This window comes from Sphaerodactylus townsendi, linkage group LG01, assembly GCF_021028975.2.
Source record: "Sphaerodactylus townsendi isolate TG3544 linkage group LG01, MPM_Stown_v2.3, whole genome shotgun sequence".
NCBI classification, from domain to species: domain Eukaryota; kingdom Metazoa; phylum Chordata; class Lepidosauria; order Squamata; family Sphaerodactylidae; genus Sphaerodactylus; species Sphaerodactylus townsendi.
The window spans coordinates 61,782,134-61,806,293 of NC_059425.1; the positions used below are offsets into that span (position 1 = coordinate 61,782,134).

The following is a 24,160-nucleotide window of genomic DNA, read 5'->3' on the forward strand; positions in this document are numbered from 1 at the left end:
AAACCTCAGTGGATCATGTACAGCCTCAGCCATATAAAGCCAGCTCAGTCAAGTCAAAGTCCCTTTGGGCCTGCTGTGGATGCTTGACTTCCCCAAATACGTTGAACATACAAGCCCAAGGCTGAATGCAAGATTGCTGAGATCAGGGCTATTCTAGGGCAGACAAGTTATGTACTGCTGATAGGGGAGGATTAATGAGCTGGTCTGCTCATCTGTTGCAATTAGAAACAACATTTGAGCTACTCTGGTGCTATTTCTACGCTGAGAATCTGAACTGTAGCTTATCAGAGCCCTGGCCACTTGTAGAAGTCTTCTGGATAAATGAGGACTGGTTATATAGGATAATAAAACCTGGGGCAGTATCACACAGACTGCTCTTCTTTTAGGAGATGGCAAAGGAATATTTGCTCACAGGCAGCAGTTTTCATAAAGGGTGGAATCCGTATTAGTGAAATGTCAACCTAGTTTTAATGAAGCTGAGCTGGTTCAAGTTTTACATTCATAAAGTAAGATCCTAGTCCAGCTTCTATTACTATTAGTGATAGAAAGTGCCATCAAGTTGCAGACAACTTGCAGCTACTGCATACGATTTTCAAGAAAATAGATGAACAGATGTGGGCCGAATCCCCGCTGAAAATTAAATACAGATACAACCAGGTTTCAAAAGAAACAGCACCTTTTCATTGAGGTTTCACCCTCCTCACCGCGGCGTGTGTGTGATGAGGACAGCCATCTCAATCACACTTTCAAACAGTGCAGCAATCCCCACTACCGCACGATCAAACGCACGATCTGCTCAGTGGCTCTTCCTTCCTCGTCCTGATTGGCTGTCATGCCGTGTTGGGGCAGGAACTTTTTTTTGTATGAAAAAAAATATGCTAACATTGAAGTGAGTACTGTTCTTTTGTGCACACATTTAAGCGAGTAATGTTCTCTCGTGCACACATTTCAGCGGAAAAATGGGTCACAAAAGAACATACAAACAGGGATGGAAAAGGAGGGGGAAGAAGCAAATTGTTCTTTCCATTCTCTTTAGTTTGGAGAGAAGATGTCTGAGGCGGGATATGATTGAAGTCTATAAAATTATGTATGGGATAGAAAATGTTAACAGAGAGAATTTTTTCTCTCTCACAATATTAAAACCAGGGTGGCATACATTGAAAATGCTGGGGGGAAGAATTAGGACTAATAAAAGGAAACATTTCTTCACGCAATGTGTGATTGGTGTTTGGAATATGCCCCAAGTTTGCTTGGGAGGGGCAAATGCTGTGGGAACCCAGTTGAAGGTGAACCTGATGCCCACAGAATGAGTGCCCAGCCATCCAAACTTTAGCAAAGTTGGCTGGTTCCTTTCAGGAGACTCACACCGGCAGCCCTGCAGGAAATTAGATGCCCATACTCAGAACACCACCACCCCCAAATCTCCAGCACAGAGCCAGCTGGGTATAATATCAGGCTGCACATATTTTTGAAGATAGAGGCACCAGACTTTCAAGGTGGCTCCAGGAGGCCCTCCTGGTAATAGCACCCAGGCTTGGTGAACTTTGCTTCTGGGGGCCGTGGGGGAGTGTTAGGGTAAATTGATTACATGAAAATGTATTAATGTATGGACTGCTATCTTGTGCAGATTTCTGTGATGGAAGCTCAACAAATGACCTCATGCTACCTAACAGGACTGTTGTAATAGCCCTGGCCCTTGTGGAGGCCAGCCTGATTGCTTTAGGGCCAGGGATCACCAGACAGACATGACTGTGGTGTCAACCCCTTATAGTATGATCCTATGCAGAATTATTCCAAACTAAGCCCACTGACATCAGTAGGGTTAATCTGAAGTAGCGCAGGGTTGCAGTGTTAACTGGATAAATTCTTCATCTGTGGTTTACATGAGGCTACCAGAACAGTTCACTACATACCACCAATCCATTTTGAGTAATAGCTGAAGAAATCAAAAGCACACACACACAGGGCAATTTCCAAAACAGTTTTCATTTTTATAATCAAACTTTTTTTTTACATGAACAGAAACACACCGGTATTTTGTGCGAAAAAATATTTTAAATAAATTTTGCTTATTTTTGATCTTTGTACATTCTGATATACATATGTAACAAGGTTTATGGCACTATAACCAGAATCAGAAAAGGGGGAAAAATAATTGCTTTTGTTGCATTCCTTCTTTGAAATCAAGCCAGCCCACTTTTGCACTTGAAAAAAATATTACTGGGCAGCCAGCTATCACTGGTTTATTCTCTCTCTTCCCCTTAACTGTTATTGCACAAGAAGCCAGTAAAGGCATATGGCATAAAATGGTCAAGTCCCTTGGTGTTAAAACTGCCTTACACACCCACCCTCCCGTAAATAGAAAAATAGTACCAGAAGATGAAACAACAAATAAAAAGATTCTGTAGTCAGGAGGGTGAGAAGTGCTTTTGCAGATAGTTTAAGCTGCTCTGATCTTCTTTGCACTGGCAAGCATTTTGCTTAGGTTTTCTTTAGCAAAGCCTTTGCAAACTCAAGGCCCATGGATTTAGTTGTCTTTTTGCTTTTGTTTTGGCTGGTTGTATTCTGTTTTCTCCAAACATAGTTGTCTTCGGTCTATGAACCTGCACAGACTACTTAGTCATAATCTCTACAAGTAACTAAATCACCAAAAAGGGAAGGGGGGGGGGGGAGGAAACTACAGTCCAGTTTGTCTCTCTCACACATAGACTTCTTTTAAAAACTGGTTTCTGTTCTCTAAGTATCCCTCCTTCAGTCATTTTTGGAGAAGGAATTTGCTATGGCATTCTGCTCAACATTGTGAAGTTCTTGTATTTTTAAAAACCTTTTCCCCCCAAAAAAAGGTTTGTTCAGAGTTTATCATAGAATAGCCCCCCTCCCCAAGTAAAGCTAAAAAGGAAAACCCAGGCCTCCCAATCTGTGTCAAGTGAAGAATATAATAGTCTGTCATGCGATTCCTTGTTGTCACACAACTGTCTCCACCCCGATTAGCTTTGGCGTAAGAATTCGTGGTGTGACTCCATTGTTTAGATCTTCTTCAAACTCCAATAATTGCCCCATAAAATTAAGATTAGGAGAAATGATTGGTCGCTTGCCTTTGACAAATTTATAGGCATCAGTCATGGTCATTCGCGTGTGCTTCATTAGGTAAGCAATGACGATGGTGGCAGAGCGGGACACGCCAGCCTGGCAGTGAATAAGAAGACCTTTCCCACACTGGTGAGCTTCCTCTGAAAAGGACGGAAATAAGTGTCATCATTCCCTTCACATGAATGGAGGTTTTCAAAAGAATTCAAGATATGCAATATTACAGTGCTTCCCATAACACAAGCAGCCAACTTCTATTCATTTGTTTCATTTACAGCAAACACAATACCAAAAAAAGTGTCTACATATCATCTGAACACAAATTTGTTTCACTCCTACTTCCTAGAAAGTTAAGATTCACAACTGCATAAATTCATATACTGTGCTGAGATATTAATTTATTGTTACTGTTTGGTTAATGTATTGATATATTGCTAATGTATTGAATTATTAATGTATTGATATAGTGCTGCTGTTGTTGTAACTGACTAACGCTAGGTTTGATGTGTTAAGTCGCCATCTGAAACTTTTTTATTTTACAGTTTTATGTATGTTATTTTATAAGTTTGTATTCTATTTAATGTATACTGTTATATTATGTTGTTTGCTGCCCTGAGCTTTACGGGGATAAGCAGGGTATACATCTAAAAATGAATTAATTAATGAATTAATTAATGGTTTTCATAGTTTCAATGACAAAACTGCCAAGAGTCTGTTCAGAAGTCTCCTTTTCCATGCCTTCAGATTATTCTTGCTACATTTCCACAGAAATACATTAGGAAAGTGGTGTTGACAAGCAAATGGAACATCCAAAAATGATTCTGGGTTCCTACACTTTCCATTGATAGGAGGAAAAGATATTGAGACTTGAGCTAGATTATGTATTCTTCAGCATTCATTCAGATGACCCAAAGTAAATTTAGGCCACCATCTTGAACACTGAATAAGCCAAGGGAGCAAAGCTATGTACTGTAACCAATCTCAAGATCAAATTTCAAAAACAACATAGTAGGCCTATAGAAAGATCCATTATATTCTACATAATGCACAGTGGGGTATAGCTTGGAATTCTACTGAATTTTCAAGTCTGATGTATTTAAATAGAGCGTTTCAAGAAGTCTCAATCTAGATTTTAAATATGACTAAGACTCTCTCATCATCTACTGGATTTGGCCGTGCAGTCGCAGAGGACACTGATAGGCACAACTTAACAGAACTATATATTTTGAAGTTCATTCTAGCAACAGTAGACCTTACCTTGAGCACATTTTGGCATAGCTGGACTACAAAAATCACAGAGGATGCACCTAGACATCATGCCCAAATTAACAGCACAAACAGAATTTTGTACATTGCCTGGTAAATGTGCAGTGTTTCCAAGATACAACTGTCACAGTTTTCAGTGAATGTAGATAAATGCACAAATGAGAACTATGCAAAACATTTGGGGGATAAGGGATGCAGTGCTTCATTTATACTGCCAAAAGTGGCCTGCCTTTCTTGCATGCATTTCATTGAACTCACATTGCACTATGCTGTAAAAAAAAGCCATTCAAATTTGTTCACGAAGAACAGGTATATCGTATAAGCTGGCAGAAAGAACAAAAATGAGAGCTGCATTACAGATTCAAGATTAGTTATATAAGATGACTTGAGATGTGGGCTGTTCTGCATATTAGAGGAGCAACTGACCCAACTCTCCTCCCCAACCTTTCTGAGGTGGGAAAGGAAGAGCTCCTTCTCATTATTTGAACCTGCTGACATGGCTCATGGCCCTTATCTCTAGGCTAGCTACAAATTCCATGACATCACTGCAGCCAGATTTGTGACCTTTTATGCTTATGGCAGTCTAACCCGCAGTTTGAAATTTTGTCTGAAGATGTTGGCCATTCTATCGCCTGCGGTTTAGAGGGTGCTTCGGCTGGCAGTTGCTGGGCTCCGACCAATGACACACCTAACAGAAAGCACACCTGGGTTTGCCACAAAATGTGAATTCAACAGCAAGTGGTAGCCAAGCCATGGTTGCCTGATGTATGTACCTTAAAAAGTGATGTAAAAAAATTGTGACCTGGCATAGCTATCATCACCTTTTGCGTGTGTGTATGCTTTCTCAGCGAAGATTTCTGAGGACTTAGAATAGTCAGCATTTACTTTTGCAAAGGCTGTGACTATACACATTGTTTCTGCATACAGACATTCTATCTTTGTTTTAACCTTCATAAAACCCAGCAGTGGAAGAAATAATCTATTTAAGACAGTCCAGATCTTTTCAGATCCAATTTAAACTGTCCCCAGGGCAAAGCTAAGTCCTGATTAGTTACTTAACAGAATATTTATCCTACTAAGAAGTCAAGATGAAGACATATTTGTTTATCCAACCAACTCTCAGGCATAGCTCTAGACTGAAGTTATCAAAATAAAGGGAAAAAAGCATTTAGCAATAGGATCACTTCCAGTACACAGCCCTAAGTGGTCTCTGCAGTGGGAAGACACAGTGTACAAAGAAGTGGTCAACCTGGCACTAGACAATTATTTAAATTCTGACCTCCATTTCACCGTCCTCCCATAGTAGGAAGAAAAGTGAGGTTCCATTAATCCCTGTGCATGTCTCAAACTGTATTTCTGCATGTATACTAGAAAGGTACAGATGCAAACTGAATTTGAAAAGGGTACTGTCACTGAATAGCATGAACAGTTGTCCTAGATGGGAGTTTGTATTGATTGTACAAAAACTATTTCTGGTTTTGGTGGGTTTTCCGGGCTGTGTGGCTGTGGTCTGGTGGATTTTGTTCCTAACGTTTTGCCTGCATCTGTGGCTGGCATCTTCAGAGGTGTATCACAGAGGGAAGTCTGTTTCACACTTTGTCTAAGTGAGAAGGGGAGGTTTAGTGGGGTATATTGTCTATGTCCCAGGGTGGGGAACCATCACCGCCCAGAGCCCTACGGGGGTGGAGCGGTCAATAAATCCAATAAATCCAATAAATCCAATAGATAGATAGATAGATAGATAGATAGATAGATAGATAGATAGATAGATAGATAGATAGATAGATAGATAGATAGATAGATAGATAGATAGATAGATAGATAGATAGATAGATAGATAGATTATTTCATTCCACAAGAATTAGAATGCCCCAGTGTCAGTCATGCTGGCTTCTTGTTGGCACAACTCAGCTGATTATGAATCCCTATCACCAAGTTCAGGTGCGCTCACCATTAACTAACTATTCAAATGGTCCTTTCATTTACAACTCCAATGTCAACCCACCACTATAACTCTCATTCTAATACATCAAACTTTAATGGCACATAGAAGCATACTATCACTTGCTTTATTAATCCCTGACTGCTTTCATATTACTCAAGCTGAATCGAGATACATTTAGCTAGTGTTCCTTGGGTGGACAGCTCATGAATTGAGCAAAATCCTTCAAATTCATTTCTGGTGGGGTAAAGTTACAAAAGTGTGCCACTCTGACAACTATATTCAACATGGACACAACTGGGGATTATTTCTTTCGTGCATTTTTATCCTTCTTTTTGTCCAAGGAGCTCAAGCAGTGCTGGATTTAGACAAAGAAATGTCCCAGGCTATTCCACTTGAGGGACCCTTTCCAATCTCCCACCCTCGTGACTAAAGACAGAAGAGTGTTTTAAACAAAATTGAGTAAAACTGAAGATGATGCCAGGGGTTTAAAATTCCACAATTCACAATTCCTCCTCTAAAGGACGTAAGATATTCTTGTTATATACCATAGTTATTGGGGGGGAGTGTTAAAATTATTATTATTATTATTATTATTATTATTATTATTATTATTATTATTATTATTATTATATTGATACAAAAACAGTTATACACAGCAAACAAGATCAAAATGCTGGATTTTGTATTACATCACACGTTGGACACTTCCCAAGCATCTAGGACTGTGTGATGTATCGACGAATGATGCATGCAGATTGAGGTAGGGTGTTTTCCTCTTTGTAGCTGACATGCAGTGATTTTGTCAGTTTGGATTGTTTTTAAGTGCAATCCAAGGTTATCTTTAGGCACTGCATCACTACTACTACTACTACTACTTCACTACTACTACCACTACTACTACTACCACTACTATCAATGCATCTAACACTATGAAAAACTTTTACCATAAGCAAATTTTGTAAACATATATTATACACCTTGGCTGGAGGCTGCCTATCTTTTGAGGTCCTAGGCTTCAGCCTGCCATTAAGCCTAGGAAAGTCAGGAATCCCATGCCTTCAGATAATGAGACCATATTCTATCAGTTCTACGGCCAATCAATACGCTGACAGAGGCTGATGGGAATTGTAGTTCCTGAACATCTGGAGAGCCGCAGGTTCCCTACCCCTGCTATAGGTAAATTCAGCACTGAGCACAGGGTAACATACATCGGTCTCCCCACCTCCATTCATCCTCACAACAGCACAGTGAGGTATGGTAGGCTGAAAGAAAGTGACTGGCTCAAGATCACCCAGTTACATTTCATGGCAAGTGGGTATTTGAAGCCAAGAGACCCTGGTCCTAACACAACATTCTAATAACTACACCACGCTGGGGCTGTATATTCTAAGAGGTTTCTTTGTTTCTTCTCTGAAACAAATACTACCAATAACTGGTATTCATTAGAATACCAGAATGTGAAGGCTGGAGAGCTACATACATCCAACTTCAGAATCTCTAGAAAATGCTACAAAATCGATTTCCAAAAATAAAGTAGAGTGTACCATGGACTTAAGTTGCTCTTGGCATTGCACTTCATAGATTGTCCCTGCCTGAGAATGACACTCATGACTCAGAAGTATACAATATTCCTGCATAATATAGGGATGGAAAAGACTTTCAGAAATAGAGGAATTAACTGATTCCAAATCCCTAACTATTTATAAACCATCCAGCTTCCCCAGAATTCACCTCCACCTAGAGTGGCTTGAGATCTGCCAGTTCTCTCTGTTCCCCCTTTCCTATTAACAGTTTTAGTGAAAAATGGTATGAGGAAAGCTAGTGTGTGTATAAAGTGATGTTAAGTCACAGCTGATGTATGACAACACTGTATAAGATTTTCAAGACAAGAGACTATTAAAGGTGATGTGCAATCACCTTCCCACAACTGAAGTTCAAGGGGACAGCTTTGGCCAAGCCACATCGAAGTTTGCTGATAAAAACTTGTAGAAGTGTCAGTTTTCAAAAATTCTTCCTGACACATTATCCAAAAGAAAAAAAGCAATATTACAGTCCTCAGAGTTCCATCTGTAGAAGAGCAGCTAGGCATGCTCAGAATTAATCTTGATTGCTTACTGTGAAGGTTCCTTCTGCTCTAAAGAAGGGAGGGAATCTTCAAATGTGGGTTATTTCCATTGGTCACTCGGGGAGGCAGGACTAAGCTTCTGCTTCTTATCCCCATTAGGCTATTGCTAGCCAGTTTAAAACTTTCCAAGCTATAGAGGTTAATGAGAACATAACTCTTGTCACTTAGAATCCAATTATATAACTATTAGAAACTATATAGATCTCTCTGTTTATAGAAGCAGAGGACTGTTTGGGATAATATAGCAGGAGAGAAATTGTCTGTGATTTTGCTAGCGTGCAGTGGCTGCTTTCACTTCTCTCCTGCTGTTTTCTCTGATGTGAAGTTTGTCCAGCAGTGGCGTAGCAGCTAAGAGCAGGTGCACGCTGATCTGAAGGAACCAGGTTTGATTCCCAGCTCTGCCGCTTGAATTGTGGAGGCTTATCTGGGGAATTCAGATTAGCCTGCATACTCCCACACATTTCAGCTGGGCAACCTTGGGCTAGTCACAGCTTTCTGGAGCTCTCTCAGCCCCACCCACCTCACAGGGTGTTTGTTGTGAGGGGGGAAGGGAAATGAGATTGTCAGCCCCTCTCTCCTACAGGAGAGGAAGGGGGGATATAAATTCAAACTCTTCTTCTTCTTCTTTGGTCCTTGTTGCTGTTTATTCATTAGTCTTTTCACAGTATACATAAGCCAGATGCCCTCCCTTCCTCAGAACAGGAGGAACCTTCATGGTAAGTAATCAAGGTTCATTCTGCTCTTGACTGAATAATTGAGGTTCCATAACTTGTCTCTTTTCAGGATGATGTCATGTTGGAAAGGGCAGAGGAACCCCTGTAAGTAGTGGCCTGGCATAGAGGCATGCCCACTGATCGGAATCTATGCAAGTGATCATCAGGTCCTGAAGGCATTTCATGCTGGTAGGGGCTGATGGGAATTGTAGTTCCTGAACATCTGGAGAGCCGCAGGTTCCCTACCCCTGCTTTAGATAAAAAAAATCCCCTTAGGCTTAGACCCTTCGCCTTTGTTCCCTTCTGAGCTGCCTGACTGTCAGTTTGAGGGCAGTTACAGCTTTTGTTCTCCCCTTTGAAAAGTCTGGTGGGCTGTTCTGCTGATGGTTCTTCCTCCTCCAATGAGGAAAATTCTGTCTCCTCCTTTTCATCCTCTGAGAAGGAAGAGATACAGTGAGCTGTTTCTTCGGGCCCCTGGTAGGATCCTGATGAGGCAGCCTTTCTGGCTGCCTTGGTGGGCCAGCATTGTAAATGTCTTCTATGGGTGGCAAAATCCTCTTCTGAGTCTAATATTTCTGATGTTATAGGCAAGAGAGACCTATGGCCGCCTATGACAGGATTGGATGGTGCATAGCTGGCCTGGGTGGGGGTGTAGCATTTCCTCCGCTGCCCTCGGTATTAACTGGGAGAGATCTCAAGGACAAGATGGCAGCCTGACTCCAAATTGGGAAGGGAGTGCTGGTACTCTACCCCTAGGAGGTGATCTGGTGCTCCCCATTAAGGATGAGGCTTTCTAGGGCTCTGACAAGCCATTGTTGCCTCTCAGGGCTGAATTGGAGGGGCGCCCTTACCACAACAGCTTTTTTTGCAGCTGTTTTAGCCTGCGCTACTTCCTGCTTTCATTTTCATGATTCATCTTGCCACATTTCCTTGAGCTGCACATGGTCGCCTCTTGGCTAACAAGTTGTGCTCCAGCTGCTGTGCCTGCAGCAGACCCAGATTTGTATCCTCCTCTGAAAAGAATCCCTCTTCAGGGCTTTCAGCCTTCCCGTGTTCCTGTGCCATGTTGCCTGGCTCCACGGGAGAAACGGTGGAAACAAGAAGGGGATTTGAGGAATGAAAAAGTACTAAGATTAGGATAGGTTTTTTTTTTTAATAGGCAAGCTTAGGTGTCAAAGTAAGTTTGAGAAGGGAAAAAAGCAGAACAGCAATGGAAAGAGAATGATTATCTAGAGGCTGAAGGAAGTGCTCACTAAGCTGCTCTTCCTATGTGAGGCAAGAAACTAAAGTGGCTAGCAACAGCCCAACAAGGAGAACATAAGAACTAGCCTGCTGGATCAGACCAGAGTCCATCTAGTCCAGCATTCTGCTACTTGCAGTGGCCCACCAGGTGCCTTTGGGAGCTCATGTGCAGGATGTGAAAGCAGTGGCCTTCTGCTGCTGCTCCTGCTCCTGAGCACCTGGTCTGCTAAGGCATTTGCAATCTGAGATCAAGGAGGATCAAGATTGGTAGCCATAGATCGACTTCTCCTCCATAAATCTATCCAAGCCCTTTTTAAAGCTATCCAGGTTAGTGGCCATCACCACCTCCTGTGGCAGCATATTCCAAACACCAATCACACATTGTGTGAAGAAGTGTTTCCTTTTATTAGTCCTAATTCTTCCCCCCAGCATTTTCAATGTATGCCCCCTGGTTCTAGTATTGTGAGAAAGAGAGAAAAATTTCTCTCTGTCAACATTTTCTCCCCCATGCATAATTTTATAGACTTCAATCATATCCCCCCTCAGATGTCTCCTCTCCAAACTAAAGAGTCCCAAACGCTGCAGCCTCTCCTCATAAGGAAGGTGCTCCAACCCTTCAATCATCCTCGTTGCCCTTCTCTGCACTTTTTCTATCTCTTCGATATCCTTTTTGAGATGTGGCGACCAGAACTGAACACAGTACTCCAAGTGCGGTTGCACCATGGCTTTATATAAGGGCATGACAATCCTTGCAGTTTTATTATCAACTCCTTTCCTAATTATCCCCAGCATAGAGTTTGCCTTTTTCACAGCTGCCATGCATTGAGTTGACATTCCCATGGAACTATCAACTAAGACGCCCAAATCCCTTTCCTGGTCTGTGACTGATAGCACTGAACCTTGTAGTCTGTATGTGAAGTTTGGATTTTTTGCTCCTATGTGCATCACTTTGCATTTTGCTACATTGAACTGCATTTGCCATTTCTTAGCCCACTCACCTAATTTATCAAGGTCCGCTTGGAGCTCTTCGCAATCCTTTATGGTTCTCACCACCCTACATAATTTGGTATCATCTACAAACTTGGCCACCACGCTACCCACCCCTACTTCCAGGTCATTTATGAATAGGTTAAAGAGCACTGGTCCCAATACGGATCCTTGGGGGACACCACTCCTTACATCTCTCCATTGTGAGAACTTCCCATTTATACCCACCCTTTGTTTCCTGTTCCTCAACCAGTTTTTAATCCATAGGAGGACTTCCCCTCTTATTCCTTCATTGCTGAGTTTTCTCAACAGTCTCTGGTGAGAAACTTTGTCAAAAGCCTTTTGGAAATCCAAGTAGACAATGTCCACTGGTTCCCCCTTATCCACATGCCTGTTTACATCCTCAAAGAACTCTAGTAAGTTTGTAAGACAGGACTTGCCTCTGCAAAAGCCATGCTGACTCTTCCTCAGCAGGTCTTGCTTTTCTACATGTTTAACAATTTTATCTTTAATGATAGATTCGACTAATTTACCAGGAACAGATGTCAAACTGACTAGCCTGTAATTTCCTGTGTCCCCCCTAGATCCTTTCTTAAAGATTGGTGTGACATTGGCCATCTTCCAGTCTTCAGGGATGGAGGCAGATTTCAGGGATAAGTTGCATATTAATGTGAGAAGATCAGCAATTTCATGCTTGAACTCTTTAAGAACTCTTGGATGAATGCAATCAGGGCCAAGGAATTGGTAGCATTTAGTTTATCAATGGCTGCCAGAACGTCTTCTTTGTCTACTACTATCTTCACTAATTCCTCGGATTCACCTCCTAAGAAGGTGAAGGAGGATAAAAAGGAGCTTAGTCCTGCTTCCCTGAGCAGCCCATGGGAATAACCCATGCCTGAAGATGGCCTCCCTCTCAGAGCAAGAATACATCGTTACGAAGATCTGAAAAACTATGAGCATCAGATGTTTGCCACTGCCAATCAACAATGTGTTCAGTTTGGGAAAGTAAAAAGTAGAAGTTGACAGATGAGTTAGGTGGCAACCGTAGAGAATTGCCTCACATTTGGTCTTTCTGAACTTCAAGGACTACTTATAGACAGCCAGGGCTTCAAAAAAACTTGAAAAGACCCAACATATTCCTAATGGAGATGGGCCAGTTTTCTTCATTACTGCTCACTATGAGATTCATAACTATCAAATGGCAGGATTACAGGAAGAATGGATAATTAATTCAGCAATCAAAGCCACACAGAATCGCAAGCAATAGAACAAGTTTAAAGAAAGTTAGATTTGTGTATACTGATTGCATTTACTTAACATAGAGATTTTTATAATGAACTTGGCTGGTGTACAACTGCAGCTGGAGAACACACTGTACCTGTACCAAAGTGCTTTTATTCTAAAATTGTTTATCCTCAAGTACTTTTTATTCTAAAACTGTTTATCCTCAAGTTGCGTAAAACAGAGTCACATTGCTAGTGTGCTTTAATTAATCTTAACAACAAAAAGGGAAAAGTAATTCGGGTAAAGTCTATCTACTTATCTCCTTTTAGTTGTAGAGTTGCTACTCTATTTTCAAAATGTCTCTTCATAAATTAAACTAGAAATGTAGGAGACAAATGTCATGGTATCTTCACAAAGTCTTTGGGACAGAGTGGGCTACAAATTTTGAACAGTCATGGGGGTCAAGAGCTAGCTCCTTGGGCTCAGATAATCAGCTCTACCCTCTGAAGACGCCAGCCACAGATGCAGGCGAAACGTCAGGAGAGAATGCTGCTAGAACACGGCCATACAGCCCGGAAACCACACAGCACCCCAATCAGCTCTATACCTGTCAACTTTGCATTAAATGCAGTTAAGCCATGAAATCAGAAATTATAGCAGTTTATTAGGAAAGAGAATCTCCAGCAGAGATAATTACCAATGAACTCAAAAGCCTCTTCGAAGTACTGCCTGAGATTCTGCTTGTTGCTGTCTGTGGCAGGGAGTCGTTTGTAGTTGAACAAACCTTTCTCATAATGATAGAGGGGCAGGTGAGTGGTTACATTGATTATATAGCCTATGTTCAACCTCTGCATCTTCTCCAAGTCCTGAGCATCATGCTCATTTCCAAGGAACAGGAAAGGCAAGATGGGAGTGAGCTCAGCATTTTCGATGTCTGGAGTGGTGGGGATTGACTGAGGTAGCGTAGATGTCACTGCCATGGCACCACCTCCTCCTCCTCCTCCTTCAGAGCACTCTTGGAGTTGGAGGGAGTTGTCACAGAGGTTTTCATGGTTCTGTTTAAAACTGCTGAGTCCACCTGCATTGGAAGGAAATTAGAGACTTTTTCAGAAATATGACCAAGATCTAAACTGTGGAACATTCACAATGCAATGAGCACCTAAGCTTACAGAAGCTGCAGTTCTCAATATACTTCCTCCAGAGCAATCCAGCTAAAACTTGCAGGGTCGCACATACTACACTTAGAACTATTTACTCACCACTTACTCTCACTTTTGTTGGCAATAACAAACAGGAGACAGAGTTCAAATGGACTATTTTGTGCAGCTGCTGTGAAGCAGATACAAAGTTAGCATGGACAAATGCATATATTATTTGTTACATAATTAAGAACATAATTACTACCATCTCCTAAACCATACCACACAATTTTCCAAGGACAATTTCCCAGGGAATAATTAATTACTTTGATTATCTAAAACAGATTGCTTCAATGTGTATGGCAACATATCCTTTATCTATAAACTTTGCTAAATATTTTCAGTATTTGTCTCTACAAACTAAAAAAAAAACTTATTCCACGAATACATATATAGTTATTTTACACAAGTAATTTAAGTCCTCTCGCTTCCTGGATAAGATTTCTGGTTTCAGATGGGGACAGGGGAGAACACCCAGCTTATAAGGTTGAGAGGACCATACAGCATTTTGCTTTCATCTTGAGGAAACAATTATATTTTCCTTTACTTATTTAAATGAAATCTTGTATAACAAATTGTTCACAATGCTTCGAAGAGCCTAAAAAATATTCCAGGACAGAATAATTTGAAGAAGGAAGGCGCAATGAAACAAAGAAGATACATGATCTCACATGCTATTTTGTTTTCCAAAGACACTTCAGGATTTTTCAGATTATTTTCTAAACTGATAGTCCAACAACAATAACAACCAAAAACTGGAGAGATGCTTAGAAAACTTTTCTACACCTCGCTCCCAAGATGACATCAGCTCAGACTCCCCCACCTGCCTGGTTTCCATGGCAATTACACAAAGACATACAATGACATCAGCTTGGCATGACATCAGCTTTTTGAGTGCAAACAATGCAAGAAGAGCTACTTTGTTTGAGGCCTTTTGGTACAACTATATTCCTAGGAGCCAGTGATGTAATGCTAACAGGTGGTTGGGCCTGCTTCTGCTCTGTATACATATAAGATTACAACTTAAGCTTTTACTAAATGCATATGGAATAGTGCATTCAATCAGAGAAGAGTATCTAATGTGAACTGCGCAAAAAAGAGTCAAGAATGAGATATTTTATAGAAAGTGGCATGATCTGGCTATTGAGAAAGAAAGTTGTCATACTATAAACACTATTTATTCTGCTGAAAGGCAGAGGTTAAAATGGCAACACAGAAATAGTTATGATTACAGACCAAGTTCTTCATATTGGTAGACATTTATTTAGTCTATGAAAAAAGGAAGATAGATAGATTCAGACTGTCTCAATAATATGATATCAATTTTACCTTTTAATCAGATATTATTATTATTATTATTAACAATAATAACAATAATAACAATAATAACAATAATAACAATAATAATAATAATAATAATAATAATAATAATAATAATAATAATAATATTTATAAACCGCCCTCCCCCGGAGGGCTCAGGGCGGTGAACAAAACAGATAGATAGAGCACAAATATGTGTTGCCCCACTGAAAACACCCAGTGTTCTATAATTTAAAAGGGGGGATTGGGTATTATAAGTAAAAAAGAGACTGAATTAACCATTTTGAATACCATGAATGCGTGGTTTTGATAAGAGAAAAGTTTTCATGAGTCTATTATATGACCAGCAAAAACATCCCAAAAAATCAAACTCTAGAAATAACACAAAAAAGCTTTTTTGACCTCGTTATATAAATAATTTCAAAAAAATTAAAAGGAACAGGCATAACCTAATTCCTTAAACCCCCACCCCCACTCAAAATTATTGTTACTGTCTCCAAGGTGGAGAAAGTCATTATTCATTACATAAGAGACACAGGCATCAATAGGTTTCAAGGTTGGCCATAGTCAAAGCAGAAAGCAAGCTTCTTTTTCATAACTCCCCAATGCCCTTTCTATATACTTGGTCATTAATTTAAGGTCTCCTATTTTTTTCCTTTTTTTAATAGTAGTGATATTCTTTCCTCTCAAACACTCACAGCTGAGACTGTGCCTTTACTAGCTGGATTACAGACAAAATTCAATCAATGCACACTCTCATGCACAAGACAGAAACATACATGTGGAATTTCTGCATGCTGCCCAAATGCTATAGACACAATCAATTTGTCGGGGGGGGGGGGGGGGGGGGGAAGAGAGAGAAATAGTGAAGCTGGAATTGCACTTAAACATATAAATGGGGTAATCATGAATTTAGATCATTCAAGCAGTCACTGGGAGAGTTGAAGACACATCCATGATTTCATTGTGTGAGTAGCTCCCGTTATCCAGAGTCAGCTTTTAGGTTCATCAACACATGCTTTTATGCCATTTTGTTTCATTTGCTTGATCACTAACTACCCCCACCCCACCCCCATCGCAACATTAAACAGGCCTATATTATGATCATCACTATTTTGGTGTGGAGGTGGTGACAGGGAAGAGAACATGACTGAACCTGCAGCTGAATTGGTTTTCTTTCATATGTTACATAAGTTTCTAGGGTATTTGGAATCTCACAGACTTTTACTGAGTGGTATTGAACATCATCTAAACTTACATAGGATGGTCACAAAAACATTTCTTTAGATTTGGAAGTGGGGAGAGAAAGATGATAACTCTAGTTTTTGAAACATGCAAGATTTTTTTCCACGATTTATATTCACTAACATTATTTCTTGGCAAAATGTGATAAAAATGGACAGAATTAAGCAGTACAGTGTTTTAGACGTTTAATAATAAGAAAATCATGCAATTATGCCCAGTGTTACTTTTCTAGTTTGTCTGGGAGATATATACAATTTAGATCATCATTCTGCATAAACAAAACTAACTATATATAATGAAATATAAACAGAGGTAAACACAGAAATCACAATCCAGAACTTATGGGCCAAAGTACACATTTTTGTCCAATAATTCCAACATTAATAAAAATATTTGCTATTTTTTCCATGTTCACTGCATCCCAGATCTAAGCCTGTATTTTATGTATGCTCAATACAAAATACAAAATTTATCTTGAATCAGAACTAAAAAATATATTCATGAATGTCAGTTGTGACACACTATGTATAAACTTGTTTGATAAGCGATACAGCTTCTAAATTTAAAATTCTGCCATTTGAAGTAATCATCTGGCTGAAGCAGATAGATTCTCCATTCCAGGAAGGTCCTATCAGATAATGAAAAATTTTTTTGAATCCAGTAGATGTGTATATAATGGAATTAGGCAAACAGGAACACGTGAACAAGAAATCTGAACTAGCAAAAGTAGATACTTAAATTCAGCACTGAAATAGAACTATTAAGCTTTGCCATGTTTGATTTTGCTTTATGGTTTTCTAACTAGTTATGTTCTTAGCTAGAGAACTGACCAAATGTATGGCCTGTTTGACATTTTAAAAATATGACTGATCCTTTCAGCAAGTTCTAGCTCTAGCACTACTTAAGTAAATGTCTGGATGAGTACATGCAAAGAGCAGCAAATGTCCCCAGTTCCTAATCGATAGTAATGCCTACCGGTCCAATCTATCATAGGAGCAAAGACCACTGAGAGGGGGCTGCTGTGCAAATGTTATTTCTCAAACATGATTTTGGCATCCAGACTGCAAAACATACCTTTATGAATGACACTTTGTGAAATTTATATTTGAATCCTTCCCTATTTATGAAGATCTTGGGGCTTGTATCTAGAATTGCCAAAGCCACTTTGAACCAAGAAGAAAGGCAGGATATAAATGTTCTAATAAAAATAAATAAAGAAGTCCTGAAAAATCTTCATAACCTCTCATTTCTACCATTCATGCCCCCATCATCAGCCAGCCATATCTGGAGATTATGAAAGATACTCGTCTATATCTATACTGGCAAATAACCAGAGTCAGTTTCATAATGTTAGGGGGCTGAGAAAAGGCTACCTTCAGTAATGGAATGTATCAACTGAACATTCTTTCATGCATGCTTCCAAAGTTAAAATGATGACATTATCAGGCAATTATCTTTTTGCCAATTTCTTAGCCATATCTGACCACCCTCAGGCACTGGCATGCATAATTACAGAAACCCATTTTTAAAGTAACTTGCTATACAAAATTTTGATGTGACCCAGACATGGGTTGTCTCTGCACAGTCCAAATATCCCAGGTTGAGCAAAGGAAATATCCCAGTTTGACCAAGAGGTTCACATGGTTCCCAAACCTAAAGTGGGCTTGCCCCACGATATTTTCCTCATCCTAGGATTTTCAAAAATTGCCACTTTGGTGATTCTTTAAAAAATAATCCTGTGGTGAACCCGCTACTGTGCAAACATCACAGGAGCTGAACCAGTTTATTTTTCCTGCCCAGTTGCCTGATCTCCCCACCCCTCCACCCTGATCTCCCCACCTGGTGTCATGTCAGTTTTCAACTGTGATGAGCCCCTGACCATTGCAGCTTCCTGGTCTTCACTTGATTCCTTCACAGAAATGGGCAGCAATGCGAAGGGATAAAATAGACCCAGATTGTAAGATACCGATTGTAACCCGGTATAATTGTGCCGTGCAGAACCTGAAAAATACTTCTGATTTATCCATTTTCTATTCATGAATTATTACAGAAGGCTATATGGATTACTGTATAATACACTTTTCCCTTTCTAATAATTTTTAAATCCTTCTGAAGGCTAGGCTCTCTACCCAAAGGATTAAGATATTTCAAAGGCTCTCAAGTTTTCCCAGACTTATAGAAGTCTTTAACATATACACAGAGAGTACATCAAATGTACTGTCTGGACACTGAGCGGCACACTTCAATCTGCCAAGAGAGTTATTCAGAATGAAGAGATCTCCAACTGCAGTTCTTGTGGTTAAAACAAACAAAACCAAAACTACTGTGTATAATTTGTACTGATAGCCTCCAAAATACATCTGTTTCCTCCAGCTACAAAGCTTTTTAACATGACAATTTGTTCATGAAAGCCATGCTTATTTTATTTTTAGAAGTACCCCTAGAATATGACATTTCTATGCATCTGTAAGTCAGGATAATATCACAGAGTACTGGACTTGGGGAAAGATGGGACCTAGTATACATTCGGCCCTGAAGATTAGCTCAAAGCCACCTTCTCTTACACAGCCCAACTATCATGATAATAGCAGGGATAAAACTGAGAATAAGTGACTATGTTAGCTATCCTGAACTCTTGGGAAGAAAGTCAGGATGAAAAGGCCCTGAATAAAACATAACACCTATTGAAAACACATCACCAAAACAAAACTAATCAGATGCAACAAAATTAAGACCACAAATCTGAGTGCCATGCTTTCAGATCTCACACAGTTTTGGTGGAAGAGGATCAGAGAGAGTCAATGGTGTATCTGGGAGGGGGGACAGATGACCCAGGCACCACTTTTAATTGTGATGTGAGGGGCACATTCAGCCAGGTCCCTCCCTCCAGGAGCAAGCAGAGCCCCATGGGCAGGGGTCTGCAACCCGCGGCTCCGGAGCCGTATGCGGCTCTTTTAACCTTATACTTTGGCTCCACGTGGCCTGGAGGTTGGAGGGTAGCGTGGGCGTATCCCTCCAGAGCAGCCACCATCCCCCTTTTGCCATTCCTGCAGCCGCCATCCCCCCTCTGCCTGGCGCCACTGCCTCCTGCAGTGCGAGAGGTGGGGGCACTGGGCAGGCCATGGCCACCATCACCCCTATGCCCCATGGAGTAGGCGGCTGCCTGCTCCGTCGGGCAGAGGGGTTTCTCTGCCTGGCGCTGTTGCCTCCCGCAGTGCGAGAGGTGGCAGCACCGGGCAAGCCACAGCCGCCACCCCCCTTCTGCCCCACGAAGCAGGTGGCTGACTGCTCCATCGAGCAGAGGGGGTTTCCCTTCCCGGCGCCTCCGCCTCCCAGCGCTGGAAGGAAAGGTGAGTGGAGGGGCCGAACCGGAGGTGGCTCTGTGCAGAGCCACCTTTCCAGCTCAGTAGATCTTCGCGGCCATGGAAAATGGGTCCAAATGGCTCTTTGGGCGGTAAAGGTTGCTGACCCCTGCCCATGGGGCAGTGACAGGAGCAAGGCACCCACCCGCTTGGCCCGGCAGCAGCCCACTCCCCCATGAGCAAGCAGGGCCCCACGGGCAGCAAGGCACCCTCCAGCTCAGCTTGGCAAGTGCAGCAGCACAGCCCTTAATTCTAAGAGCAAGCACAGGGCCACTGTGTTGCTCCATGTCCCATGTGCCAAACCATCCAAGCTCACCCAGTCCACTTGCTGCTCATCAGAGGTTGCAAAGAGGGGGCACAGTTTTGGGGGAGGGCACAATTTGGGGGGCACAGTTTCACTACTTGCCCCAGGCACCAATTACTGATGGTACACCACTAGAGACAGTGAAATTTGAACACTTCCCCTCCCTCCCAATCCCTACAGCTTGTAGATCAGGTCAAAATCATTGAGGGGTATGTATGTGTGAGTAAAGGGCAATTAAAGTTGCAGCGAACTTATGGTGACCTCCTAGAGTTTTCAAGGTAATTAAAGAGAGGTATTTTGCCATTTTGCCATTGCCTTTCTCTGCAAAGGCCTCTCAGGCAATCTCACATTCAAGTATCAAACCTGCTCAGCTTCTGCTCCTCCCTGACAAGATCAGGTTACTGTTGGGCTCACTTACACTATAAATATACTGACTTTTATAATGACTGGACTATTGTTATACTGACTGGGGATTGTTTGGCTAACGTTCTGCCAGAGCCTTGCCTTCCCTCCAAGGACATAGGCAGGGAGGGGGTTCTCAGGTTCAACACCCCCATTGCATGTCTGAAGCTCTGCCCCTCGTTTGTGGGTTTTTTGTATTTTTAGTGTTTTTTCTGTTTTTGGCCTGCAGGGGGCGCAATTTTTAAGCTGGCAGCACCAACATTTCAGGGATGTTTTGGGAGACTCTTCTGATGATTCTACCCAGGTTTGGTGAAGTTTGGTTCAGGGGGTCCAAAGTTATGGACTCCCAAAGGGGGTGCCCCCATCCCTCATTGTTTCCAATGGGAGCTAATAGAAGATGGGGGCTACACATTTGAGGGTCCATAACTTTGGCCCCCATAAACCAAACTTCACCAAACCTGGGAGGGATCATCAGGAGAGTCTCTTACTAATACCACCCAGGTTTTGTGAAGTTTGGTCCAGGAGGTAAAAAGCTATGGACTCCCAAAGGGGGTGCCTCCATCCAATGGGAGCTAATAGACGATGGGGGCTACACCTTTAAAAGAAGAAGTTGGGCTCCCTAGCTGAAACACCATTGAAAGTGATGCTGTTTGGGGGTGAATTCCAGCATCACAGTGGCTACCCATGGCGGTGGGGAGAGCACGCAAAACTCAGATTTTGCACCGGGCTCCATTTTCCCTAGCTATGCCTCTATCCATAGGGAGGGCAGAAGGGGCTGCCGGCTGCTGGTTGGGAGCCCAGCTGGTGGGGGGCGGGGGGGCGGGGCAGGGGAGTCTGCTGTCTCAGGAGACAGCACTGGGGGCAGGGCTTGGGAAGGCATGGCCATGCCCCAGGGGCGGGTGGGGGCGGACCCTGCCCCCAACCCCCCCCATAAAAAATCTATACCTACATTCCTGCTTCCCTCTATACTCACAGAACTCTAGTGGCTTCAAGTCTGTTTAAGTCTCTGATGCAGAATTTGCTTGCAGGCATAAATAAGTAAGATCATTTAACAAAGATTGAAGAAGGGAGGGAATCCTGTCCGAATGTATATTTTCCCTTGAAAGGGAATTTTAGATTCAACTCACTGTGAAGTTAAGCTTTAATATATAGTTTCAGTAGCTGAGAAATATGGATGATAGACACAGGATGGTATAGATTGGTTTAATGAAGACATTAAGGATTTACAAGCCTTTGAATGACAGAAAATTATATGTCCCAACTGAAGATATAAGCCCATAGTGTTTTATTTCTAAGTTAATAGCAAACAAGAGATATTTGCACCTGTAATCCAACTTCTACGTACATGTATAGTATTTGAAAGCATACTGTGCAATTTTGCAAGTACAGCCTGTTGGTTTAAAAACTGTGACCTCATTTATTTATATTGCTGCAGATAGCCTGGCCAAAGCAACAGCTGATGACAGCCTTATGTATTTTTCCACTAAGACAACAATTAAAGGGCTTTTGTGTTTTTAATGAACAGAGGACATTATGTCAAACCAATTCAAAGCACGAGATGGTTGAAGGATAAAGCAATGTCATTTAAACTACACAACACAGAGAAAGAGCAGGGATATAACTGTACTGTGGAAGCAGCAGCAGCAAGCCTTTATTGGCATAGACAACAGTACAACAATAGTAAAAATTATAACTGTACTGGCTGATCTTGGGACCTTATTTAGCTAAAGTTGAGATGCTTCTCTACTTCTCTTTAATAACAAATATGAAATTTAACAAGAGGGGGAAAGAGGTCAGTGTTTATTTTCCAATAGATTTTTTTTTAAAAAAATATTATTTATTAAGTTTATAATACTGCCTACCCCCGAAGGGCTCTGGTGAACAGAATAATCAAACATTAAAATCACAACAACCATAAAACTGTAATTAAACATAAAAACAGAACAAGATTAGAGATGGCGATAAAAATCCCATCAGAAACAATTGAATTCAGCTCCTTATCATGGAGGTGGTCCAATGATGGGAAAATATGGGTGGCAATCAACGGTTACTCTCCCCCAAATGCTCGGCGGAACAGCTCAGTATTTAGAGCCCCACGAAACTGGCCAAGTTCCTGCAGGGCCCTAATGGTTGGTGGAAGAGTGTTCCACCACATTGGGGCCAAGTCACTGAAAGCTCTGCCCCGGTGGAGGCTAACCGAATCATGGAGGATGTAGGGACTACCAGCAAATTGGCCTCTGCAGAACACAGAGGCCAGGTGGGGACATAGGGGGAAAGATGGTTCTTGAGGTATGAGGGCTAGCCTAAGTGTTAATAACAACTAAAACAAGCCATACAATAAAAGAATCATAACCCATCAGAACTAAAACAGAACAGCTCAATACCAGAGGAAAAAGAAAGGGAACGGGAACGGCAGAGGAGGTAAGGAGCCTCGAAGAATCAGGGCCACATTGGGCTACCATCCTGAATCAAGGCTTTTAGTCTCACCTCAACATCTCAGAACCAGGGATCTACTGGTTCTCTCTCTGCCAGCAGATACTTGCAAGGGTGTCAGTATTGGTGTTGCCTACAGAAAAATAAGTCAATTTAGAGACCCCATGACCTGACAAAATAGACAATACTGTGTTATTTTGTTACAAAGCTCTAACACAGCTACCTGTGGAAATTACTAGGCAAGATATATTTGGAGGTAGTTTGCAATCTCCTGACTGTGTGAGCTGAGAGAGTTCTGAGAGAACTGTGACTGACCCAAGGTCACCTGGCAGGCTTCATGTGGAGGAGTGGGGAATCAAACCCAGTTCTCCAGATTAGACCCATTGCTATTAACCACTATACCATGCTGGCTCCCAAGCTATGGCAAGTTTTTTTTTTAAATACTCCTTTCTCCAGAGCAGTGGTTCTCAACCTTCCTAATGCTGGGACCCTTTAATACAGTTCCGCATGTTGTGGTGACCCCCAACCCTAACATTTATCCATTTTACATATGGAGAACAGTGATGCAGAGAGTCTTAGGCGACCTCTGTGAAAGGGTCGTTTGACCCCCAAAGGGGTCATGACCCACAGGTTGAGAACCACTCCTCCAGAGGGACAGTCTCCTCCAACCTTGACAGCAAACATTCTTGTTGAATGTCATGGACAGTTAAAATTGTCCATCAGTCTTAGTATTTTTGTATCATAAAGGTGAAACTAGAAGAGGCTTTTCTTGTCTGCCTCCATATCATAAGCATAAGCATAAGCATAAGCATTTTATTGTCATTGTGCACGCACAACGAAATTTACAGCAGCATTCCTCGATGCACACAATTTCAGACTCATACATCATCCTCACTATCCCCTTCCTCCCCATATCATATCATATCATATCATCCTCAGAAACAAGGTACAATGGAGAGACTATTGGTATACAGTGAACGCACCAGCAAGATTATCAAGGACGGGACATTTGTCTTGCAAGTGCAAGAAAAGGAGAAAACAACAGAGGCACTATTTAAAAGCAAATCCACCCAATGCAAATCAGCTTTATTATGCCTTCAGAGCTCTTCCACACAATAGGGCTTAATCCATTAATGTTAAGGAGAAGTTATCCCAGAGGCAATTAAAATTGTAGCCCTTAACTAAAGCAAACAAATTGTGTCAGTATAGGTTACAGTTTTATTGTTTTAAACAATATCATCACCAAGTGGAAAAAATAGATAGATCTTCAGGACCACAGCTAATTACAATTCTTCTTTGTCCTTGT

The 24,160-nt window shown here is 41.5% G+C and overlaps 1 protein-coding gene across 4 annotated transcripts in view; it reads right to left on the minus strand.

Moving 5' to 3' along the window:
• Positions 1 to 1,976: 1,976 nt before the first annotated feature.
• Positions 1,977 to 24,160, minus strand: part of DUSP10 (dual specificity phosphatase 10) — a 51,255-nt gene continuing 29,071 nt past the window's right edge. For all 4 annotated transcript variants that reach the window (XM_048500665.1, XM_048500839.1, XM_048500576.1 and 1 more), the window contains 2 exons: positions 13,287 to 13,667; positions 1,977 to 3,230 (listed from right to left, as the gene is read on the minus strand). In XM_048500665.1, the coding sequence (XP_048356622.1) occupies positions 2,965 to 3,230; positions 13,287 to 13,667 (647 nt within the window). In that variant the 3' untranslated portion in view covers positions 1,977 to 2,964. The remainder of the gene's footprint in view (positions 3,231 to 13,286; positions 13,668 to 24,160) is intronic.